The 10,639-nt window shown below is 35.7% G+C and overlaps 1 protein-coding gene across 1 annotated transcript; it reads right to left on the minus strand.

Annotated features, from left to right (window-relative positions):
- Window positions 1–251: 251 nt before the first annotated feature.
- Window positions 252–4,570, minus strand: LOC113046364 (voltage-gated potassium channel subunit beta-1-like). Its single transcript, XM_026207246.1, has 6 exons — window positions 4,038–4,570; window positions 3,577–3,697; window positions 3,390–3,484; window positions 2,614–2,734; window positions 1,749–1,837; window positions 252–1,262 (listed from the first exon to the last, which is right to left on the minus strand). Exons 1-6 carry the CDS (start codon window positions 4,107–4,109, stop codon window positions 1,173–1,175), a joined length of 588 nt encoding a protein of 195 aa, XP_026063031.1. The 5' UTR covers window positions 4,110–4,570; the 3' UTR covers window positions 252–1,172.
- Window positions 4,571–10,639: the final 6,069 nt, after the last annotated feature.

A 10,639-nucleotide genomic window follows, 5' to 3' on the forward strand; every position in this document is an offset into this window, starting at 1 on the left:
TAAGGTAATGTTTATGTTACTTAGTATTTTATCTGTCTCATGTGGCCTAGTCCCCCCCCCCCCCCCGTTTACTTATGGCCTAGTTTTTCTACATTTTAAATTAGTTATGTTTCGTTTAAACTGTAGTCTACACTTTTCATGTTATTTTGATTCGAGGCAACATTTTGTAGCAAGTATTTTAACCAGCAAAATAACTTCAAAAGCTTAAAAACATTTATATGTAACAAAACACCACAAATTGGAGATGCACATTTTTATTTTAATGTTAAAAGCACTCTGCACAATGCATTAATTAACAGCTTCATCATTTTCAAGTCTGTAAACATTCTGACCCCATTTGTCATGGACAGGAACTAGTTGCTTTTAGTAGTTGTGCATTTCTGTCACGCTCGGGACTCAAGTATTTACTGCTTAGCAGCTCAAAAGTTGCCAAATAAAGCAGCAAGCATTTAAATTTTTAACCAGTGTAACTTAAACACTGGAGAACACAAACTAAGTTACTTATATAATGCACATTTAAAACAATGGAGAAGTAAGAAATTGTTGAACGGAATTTACACAAATTGCAGGGTTTACAAAGGAAACATACACAGATGGTCGTTTAAAGATGTACAACTTCCTGGAGAACATTTAAACACAATAACAGCCCACTTTACTGTTGATGGCTTTTTAATCCAACACATTTTTACCAGTGTAGACAGTTCAACTCTATATGCTGCTCTGCCATACATCAAAGTTCTTAGTTTGTACATTCTCAGAATGATATGCAGTGTGTTTCCTTACTTTACTTTTTATAGACCATAATCAGGGCCATTTGTCCCTGTTCAGAATGGATGTCTGGAGGTCAAGGGTCAAGACGATGTTCACTTTGGCACATATGGGTTATGACGGCTGAATACAAAACCCCACAGACGAGGGAGTCCGGGAGCTTCCGTGCTTCACAGGCAGGTGTGTCTCCACAGAGATCTTAATGCGAGGATGAGCTCAGGTATAGGTCGAACAGAAGCATGCATAACACTTTAGCATTTCTACTGTAACAGTAACAATGGCTCTCTGCAGGAGAAGTTGACACAGACACACAATGGTGGGAATCACACACTGTGGACACCCGCTGAAACAAGAGGTCTGGCACGAGATCCTGAGTCTCAAGGCTTACAGGTTCACAGAAAGGCCTAATGATGGTAGTCCTTCTTACTGTGGGGACGGTTACCCAGGATTTTGTCGATGTCCGAGGCCACTTGAGTGGTTATCTTTGGAAGAACCTGTCAACGAGAATGTAGATCTAATTACTAAAACACATGGGAAAGGATCATCATGATATTAATTGTTTTAGTTTATTGTACAGCTTGTTCTAAATAATATTTTAATGCTTGTTCTAAAAATCAAAATATTTTTAAGTCATCTTGAAGCCCCCTGAGAAGTTTTCTGAGGCCCCTTAGTGGGCCTCTGGTTGAGAAAGTGCATGTCCAATCATTTTGTCAAGCTAGAAACTACGCATAACCATCTTTATATAAGGCTGGTTTAGTTGGATGTCTTATCAGTGTGTGTAATTTTGCCTTGGCACATAAAACTAACATCAAGCAAGATCCTGTTTTTGATGTTTTAACTGTAAAATTAACCCTGTGAGATTCAGAAGATAGGTGTTAAGAGATAAAAGCACAGAGCTGTAACAGGCCACCAGAGTTTGTGGGATAGCAGTGATTCCACAGTGTGTGAGTGTGTTTGAGATGTTTTGATAAATCTCTTGCCTGTATCGCCCCCAGGTTCTCAGTGAGCTGTGCAGGGTTGGAGGTCCCCAGGAGAACAGAACTCACTCCTTCATTACGGAGGCACCAGGCTACAGAGGAACACACAATAGATTCATGAGGAATCTGTCATTTAGTCCTACATGTATGGAAGTTTCAAGCCAGTGAATCATGGCAATCTCAAATGAGCTAGTAGGATTTTGAACAGACAGTGCAGCCAAATGCTACTGTAAGGACTGTTTATACTGGAGTTTTTTTTTTACAGTACAGGGTTTGTTTTTTTTTTGTTTTTTTGTTCATCATACTGTTTTCACATTAAAATAAATACACATAAAATTTATTAAAAACAATGTTTACAAACAAATATGTCATACAATATATTATTATTTAATAAAGTAATATTAAATAATTATTGACTATTTAAAAAAACACAATAAATAAAATTAATTTAAAACTTAATTAATAAAATATGTATTATTATTTTTTATTAATAAACAAAAATAAAATTACATTAATAAATAAAACAAAATAAAAATAATTACTATTTCCTACATTTTAATAAAGAATAATTTTTTAATACAATATTAAATGTGCACCACATTTCTAAAAACACATATTAAAACTGAAAAAAAAAGAGTCACCATCTAGGTTTTCCATATCACAAAAATGTTTCCAGTTAAAAAAAGCCAAATTAGTTTTTTATTAAGTGAGAAAATTGTATGTCATTTTTTCTATCCTCAGATTTGATGAGTCCTGTTTTTCAGTCAGGAAATGTGCATAAAAGCAGAATTTCTGTATTTTACTGAAAGAACAGTTGAGTCACTATGGCAGTGATGGCAGTTTAAGCGAAAAGGTTATTTTGACATACCGATGGCAAGCTGTGGCAGGGTACAGCTGAGCCTCTCAGCTATGTGGGTCAATTCCTTAAGCTTGGCCTGCTGCTTTCTGCCATCCTCACTCAGAATCTTCTCCTTCAGCCACTGGTATGACTTCAGAGAGAGAAAGAGAAAGAGAGAGTGAGACAAGCACAGCAAACCTGCCCTGACAGACTGCCACCCTCATCGCTGTATACTTGCTGAAGGTGTTATCTATGAACTAAATGAGCTCCTCAATCAATTCATCCAGTTTCAGACTGTCCTATTTAACTCAGCTTTGTTCTTCTGTTGAGTATAGTTCAGTTGGATCAGTTTCAGTTTAATGGGCAGATTTCCATCCTTATGTCTTGAGGAAATGATGTGTCTGTCATGACAGACAGTATTAAAGGAAGAGTTCACCCAAAAATGATCAGTTAAGCATTACATCACTTGTTCAATGGACGCTCTGCAGTTAATGGGTGCCGTCAGAATGAGAGTCCAAACAGCTGACTGGCTAGAAGCAACTATTTAAATTTAAAATGCCTTAATAGATGTGTTTCTTACAAACACTTAGCTTTTTGCTTCACAAGATGTTAAATTTTCTGGATTACTTGTTGATTATTGTTATGTTAATGTTGGCACCCATTCACTGCAGATGATTCATTGGTGAGCAAGTGATGTAATGCAAAATTTCCCCAGATCTATTCTAATGACAAAATCAACTCATCTACATCTTGGAGTGCATTCTAAGCACATTTTCATTTTTGCCTGAACTACTCCTTTAAAGTACCTTCATAGAGGCCCTGGAGGATTCTGGGATGCCGTTTTCATATTTCCCTGTGATGATGCCACAGGCTAGAGGAGACCAGGAAACCACTCCAACACCTGCAGTGCACGACTGTGTTTTTAAGCTGTTTCAGAGATCATATTTGAATTATGTGTGCTCATGTGTATATACAATATGTGTTTGTTTTTACCAATCTTATGGTAAAGCTCTGGCAACTGCATTTCCACTTTATCCCTCTGGAATAAATGATATTCGGCCTGTTCACACACAGGAGGAATTAGATTAAACTGCCTTGCTACAGAATACGCCTCCTACATTGGGAGAAAGAGATGACAAAAATGAGAAAAGAATGATATTAACATAGTTCATAAATAAAGATATAAACACACATTGAGTATTTTTGTGTTGATGCCCATTAATTATATCTAAACTAAATTTTTTAAGGGTAATTTAATTTAATGTAATTTTCTTAACCCACTAGCAACAATGAAATTAAGAATATTTTTTATAATTTAATAATATGTTAAAATATTAAAATTAATATAAAAAAACTAAATAAAAAATTAAATCCTGTTAAATAAAACGCCCTAAAATCGAATGCAATTTTCTCTACTTTAAAATGTGAGTGCAATTTTTCCTCTCTCTACTCACCATGATCTCCATCGCTGACCAGCGTGACGTGCCCCAGTACATGGACATCCCATTATTAATGACATGCGTCATGGCTCTCACTATCTCTAAAACACAAAACACACATGTACATACAAAAATATCAGCCAAGTTTCTGGATTAGTTTGCTTTGAGATCCATCACAGAGAAATCATCTGTGCCTGGGTACCATTAGATGGTGCTGTTCACGTCCTCTACTTGCACTGTGTTGACATGTCTGCTTATTAAGCGACTTTGGGCTTGTATTTCATTAAGTCATTCAAAAAAATCGGAACCAATAAAATGCTTTTGTTTTACTTATGGTGTAATATACACAGCTGTCCATCACCTGGTCAAAAGGTCAACACATTATTCAAGTTATTCAACAGTTACAGATAACCTATTAAATTTACAAGAGAGGGTCTCTGAATTGTAAAAATCAAGTTACTTTACCCGAATTCTAGAATAAACCAGATTAAATTAAGAAATTCACCTCTGAAAGGACAAACATACTTAGCCAATTTAGCCATGTTTTGGTGAGTCTTATTTTGAGATTGTATTGTCAGAACAGGTTGCATGTTTTTCCTGTGAGATCTGGCAACACTTGCAGAGTTATAAACGCTATAATAATGCAAAAGAGCTGAAGCAATGTCACAGCCGTCTGAATGAACAGGATTAAAGATGAGAAGCACTTCAGCTGTAAATCAGACTGACACAATAGCTCTATATCTCACTCAGCAAGTTTTATTGTACAAGGTACAATCATTTTAAACTTTACATTTTAAACTGTATTTAAGCGTAGAAGCACAGTTTTATTCATCCCAGAGTATTCCAGACATATTAATGAAATGCAAATACTTTACCATTATTTACACATTATTTGTTGTAAGATTTGTTCTTAATTCATTAAAACGTTTAATGAATAATTAAGAATTAATTTATTATTTTAGCATCCTAAACTAATAGTTCACAAACATCCTGGAGAACAGTCAATGCAAATTGCTATCAGTGCTATTTTCAGGGCTGTGTTTGCACCATTATCTGATTTGCATAATTGCTAAAGTGCAAATAGGCAATGGCAGGAATCCTCATCTGAGAATCACAAATGGGAATCAAAGCCTTGTTAACCTAACTTTACCCTTAAGAAAATGCTCTTTTCTCATTATCCAACTGGTGAGTAGATCCATTTGCTCAATGAGTTATAATAAGGATAATGGCCCACATGACAGTGTTTAAGAGGGGATGGTTAAATTGAATGTTAACTCACAGAGGAAGGACATTTGTGTTTTTATCATCCAGTGGAAATTAAAAAAGCAGAATTTAACTGTCCATCTGTGTTTCGACCATCATCCTTTTTTATAACTTCCTTCTAAAACCAATAATTAATAAATTGAAGTAAACCTTTTTAGTGGGATTGACAGTTTGAATGGCAATGAAGCCAGCTGTGAGGGTTATCTTTTTATTGCAACCTAGTCTGTGATGTTCATATAGTACAATTTGTACATTTTGTTAAATGCTGAAACATTTACATCAACAATGAAAATGAATGCATTTACGTTTTAGAAGCTTAAAAAAAGTTACATAATGTATAATGTTTTGCATTAATAAATGACTAAAACTAAATCGAAATTACTTTATATCAGTTTTACTACAATTTAACTATAAATTATAAATAACTAAAAACGAATTAATTAAATACATTTGCATAAATTGTACTATTACATTTTAATTAAATTATGACAGAATTTACTTGAATTTCTACATTTTTAAATTAGGTAAAATTATGTAATCACACCAAACAGAATGAAAAAGTTAATGTTGTCAGAATGATGGCAAGTAAATGAGTAAAACATGATGGCTTTGAACATTTTTAATCTATGAATGTATTTGTATGCCCCTTGTTTTTCATGCATAAAATGCTGACATTTTACTATTTTAATAATGTATATTCAGCGTCCATGCAAACAAATAAATATATATACACTTTATTCAGAAAAGATGCATTAAATACATTTATAATGTTACAAAATATATATATTTCAAATAATGTTCTACTGAACTTTCTTTTTATCAAAGAGAAAAACTGTAATGGTTAGGACAAAATATTAAGCAGCACAACTGTTTTCGATATGATATGACATCATATCAGATCATGTGATACTGAAAACTGGATTAAAGATGCTGAAAATTCAGATTTGCCATCACAGGTATAAAGTACATTTGAAAATATATTAAATCTTTTGATTAAATAAATGCAGCCTAAATGAGTATAAGATACTTTTTTTCAAAAACAATAAAAAATCTAACCAACCTGAAACCTCTGAACAGTATGCTAGAACCATACATTTAGGACAACACACCTCAATGAGACCAAGCATAATATGAACAGACAACAGTGTTTGTGGCGTCATAAGTTTGTATACAATTCTAGTGTACTGTATATATACATTTGACAGAGCGCTACTCTGCAGTCAACGGGAACACCATCTGTTCTGACATCCTCAAGGCATTACAGTTCTGCGTCATTACCAGCAAAGACCTTTACTGCTGTTCTGCACTCAATTCAGCACCAGAGCAGCAGTTACAAGATCCACTCCAAAACGCCTACATCATGAGCTCATAAAGCTGCTTTATTGCTTCATCATTCAGATTTTCATATGTGAAGAGCTGCTTTCCTCCGTCTCATCAGTGCTTTGACTCTAGGTGCTTTACCACTCTGGCCATAAATCGCTATGATCTGGGCTTTGTTGTGTGTCCGACTGTCCACTGTTTCATCTTCACTACACATGCCACCAGTCCACCAGTGAGTGATGACTGTGGGACGCTCTTCATCTGACAGAGGCGTCGCAGAGCTGCCCTAGTCTCATCAAATGGCACGCCTGAGGACCAAGTCCCTTCCCTGAACATCTGATACATATTGCAGAGAAATGGAAAGCACTTACACGGTCGGGCAGGTGCTGATCTGATTGGCTGGCACCTTCGGGAGTAAAGACATATAGTTTTTTTTTTTTTTTTTTCAGTCCGCCTACAAACAAATTGTGTTTACAAGATACTACTGTTGATATGACAATCACGTTGCAAAGTACTTTTCCAAAGTTTTCCAGGTTGGTGGTAGTATTATATATAAACATTTTTTTTTTAAAAGATATACACACATTCACTCTTAATCATATGTCTTATATGCCGAAACAACTCTATTAATGTTTCTTGTCAAATTGAATCAGAAGCATGTAAATGGTATTTTTTTGATTCAGTAGCAAAATGGCAACACTTGACAAAAAGTTTGTCACTGTTAGCCATTTAATATTTCTTTTGTAAAACAGCTGTTTAGCTAGCCTGTCTCTTACCATGAGTAACCTATACAGCACAAATGTTTTGGTTTGCAAATGATGACCGAATTTTCAATATTAGGTGAACTAGTCCTTTAATTTACACCAGTCTGTTTTTGTGTCTTTCCTGTTTAAGTGGGCAGGTCATAGTCCAATGTAGACCAAACCTTAAACCACCTGTGAAACCAATCAATGTATGAACATGAGAAACAAAAGAACTTCTATGAAAGAAAAAGGCAAGCGAAGGTGAAAGGAGATTAAAAAAAGAAGAGAGGAGCAGAAAACAGCAGCCAAATCTACCTCAGTACATAATGAAAATGAAAGCCCACACCCACTCTCTCATTACCAACTCTGTACGAATGAAGAGAAATGTGAGTGTGTGGGTGAGAATGGAGGAGAAAAAAGCAAGTGAACGTCAGCTAAGCACAACAATACATCTGCTCAAGAAAAGAGAGAACGAGACAAAAACACAGGAAGCCAGAGGCACATGTCGGTGTGAACAAAAATGAATGGTTCTTCAGCGTATTGTTTCTTCTCACGAGAGACTGAGGACTCCAGCTCAGTTCTGATGGAACATCTGAACAGCAGAACCCTGAAGTATTAATCTAGTGTAATGTGGATGTGGGGTTTCTGCAGCGTGCGAGTGCCGATGTGTCATGCCCACGTGTCCCCTCTGATTCTTGAGTGGATGCTGATTGCAACTTCCCCCCAAAATATTTGTATCTTTAATAAATAAAGATGAATTATTGCAACAGAAAACAAACAAAATATGTAGGTTAATAAAAAAATAAATCATCCATTCACATTCAGTCCTGCAGTTCTAGTCTTTCAAGCTCAATCACAACTTTGCTTGGTTTATTTTAAGAAACCGTATTTGTTCAGGTTTAAAGTACATAAACTACCATTCAAGTTAGGTCATGTTTGTTTCAAACTTTTTTTTTTTTAAAGAGATCTTTTATGCTCAGCAGGGCTTTGATTAAAAATACAGCAAAACAGTATTTTTATTAACTAATCTTATATTGTAATATCCTTTAAAAAATGTATTTATTCCTGTGATGCATCAGATTTTCAGTCACATGTCACAAGATCCTTCAGAAATCCTTCTTATATACCGATTGGCTGCTCAAGAAACATTTCTATCAATGTTAAAAACAGTTGTGTTACCTAATCTTGTGAAAACTTGAGTACATTTTTTTTATTTGATGAATAGAAAGATTTTAAAAAGGTTACACTGTAGACAAGATACAGATAAACAGCAGCTGAATTATGCCTAATCATTACCCACTCAGTCAAGTTTAGAAAGCATCCTTATACCACCACAACACTTCTTCGTAAGTATTAGGCATTCTATGCTGCATGTAGTTTTGTCATATGACAGCTTGATAAGATTTGTGTGTGTGTGTGTGTGTGTGTGTGGGAACAGAGAGACAGTGTGCTGTATGATTTTGATTTGTGGCTTTAATATCTCTACTATAGACTGATGTGTACGATTCAAACACAGATAAGTCATTTGGGTTCGGCGAAACAGCCAGTAGGCGCTAAGTCTACTCTACAATATCAGATAAACACTAACGAACACAGATATGTGTTTGGTGTTTATTAATACACCAACAACTATTACAGGCCATGAAGGCATTATATACATAGCAAAGCTGTATTCATTAATTATGAACTTGACCTAAAAGAGATCTGTTTGTAGTTCTACAATAAAAGTAATGCTCAATTAAGATCATCCAGAGCATACTTTCAGTTAACATAGAATATAATTACAGTATTTCAGCTCAGTTTATAAAAAAGTGAACAAAATCAAATTTATACTAATGCACTGAAAATGAAAGGCTATAGGGTACTGCACTGCACCAAAACTATCTAATCGTCATAACTACGTCTGTGCAAAATTCTGACCACATATTATATAAACTACTTCTTATATAAACTGTTTCTGCTGTTATAAAGCTTTCATCTTAATATAAGGTCAATAAATATCAGGAACTGCATTGCATTTTTTCTCAGTATGGGCCTTTGAATAAAACCGAGCTATTTTTTTCATTAAAGACCATACACAGAACTGAGATATCAGGAGCAGTATCACACTGATGGTCTAATGTCTATGCCACAAAGCTCAGCGACACCATGGCAAACACATTAACAAGTCTCCAGGGAGGCCATGGGTAGTGAAATTTGTTCTCAATTCGGTACCAAAATGTTATTTTATTAAAATTCCCTACTATCATTATCTTCCCACGAGGATTTAACTGTACGTGCCAAGAAAACATTGCACATCAATTTGAATTAATATCATTCCGGCCTCGATGGAAGAACGATGATTAAACGTTTTACTTTGTTAGATCTTCTGCTTTTCCCCCACCGCGGCTTTAAAAGCGCAGATGGAGAGTCCTCTTGAGATTATCCTCACACTGTAGGACGTCTATGCATTACTTTTCTGGCTTCTAACCCTGATGTTAAATGTGTTTATGTGTTGATAAGACTCGCTCATACAGGCAGGAAAAATCCCTACATAATCTAATTGAAGAAATCAGGTGTGCGTGGGTTTACGGAACAAATTTGTCCACGGAAGAAAGCTAATTCTAATGAAACCTCTCTTTGGGACATTTGGGGATGAAATAAAATACTATGCTCCACATAAAAACAATATAAGTGGAATGTCCTCTTTTAGATACATGTAATATGTAGTAGACGCAGTTGTGTGTGTGTGTGTGTGTGTATAAGTGTAAGAGAGAAAGGTCTGGAGTTTGAAGACACAGCAGGCAAAGAGCAGCTTAAAAATACACTATGTTCCCCATGGGCAAGTCTCTAATCCCCTCAGGGAGAGAGAGAGAAGAGAGAGAGAGAGAGAGAGAGAGTAATACAGATATGGTGAGGGACAGAGTGCATCAGAAGCAGCCTTCCTGAGCGCTGCAGTGCCACAGAAATCAAAAGGGAGTGAGATAGAGGTTAGACTGGGATTATTGATAAACGGCCTCCTGAGATGTTTGGAAATAGCACCCTACCTCCTGTTTTATACACATACACACAGCAACACATGCACAGAGAGAGAGAGACATAATTTGGACCAAGTATATGCAAAAAAATACTTTTACCAAGGCCCTAAGCACAGGGTCATGCACTAAACAAACACTACCGTTCCATTATGCATTAAATCCGGCCCTGAGGTCACTTTCCTGCAGAGCTTTGCTCCAACACACCTGAACAAAGCTAATCATGGTCTTCAGGATCACTAGAAAGTTTACAGGCAGGTAGGTTTAATCAAGGTTG

The sequence above is a fragment of the Carassius auratus genome, chromosome 27 (genome assembly GCF_003368295.1).
Source record: "Carassius auratus strain Wakin chromosome 27, ASM336829v1, whole genome shotgun sequence".
Classification (NCBI taxonomy): Eukaryota; Metazoa; Chordata; class Actinopteri; order Cypriniformes; family Cyprinidae; genus Carassius; species Carassius auratus.

Coding starts and splice junctions, on each gene's coding strand:
- LOC113046364 (XM_026207246.1), bottom strand. CDS start 4,109: ATGACGCATGTCATTAATAATGGGATGTCCATGTACTGGGGCACGTCA. Junction 3,698..4,037: donor GGTCAGCGATGGAGATCATG/GTGAGTAGAGAG, acceptor CTCCCAATGTAG/GAGGCGTATTCTGTAGCAAG. Junction 1,263..1,748: donor AGAACCTGGGGGCGATACAG/GCAAGAGATTTA, acceptor TCTCGTTGACAG/GTTCTTCCAAAGATAACCAC.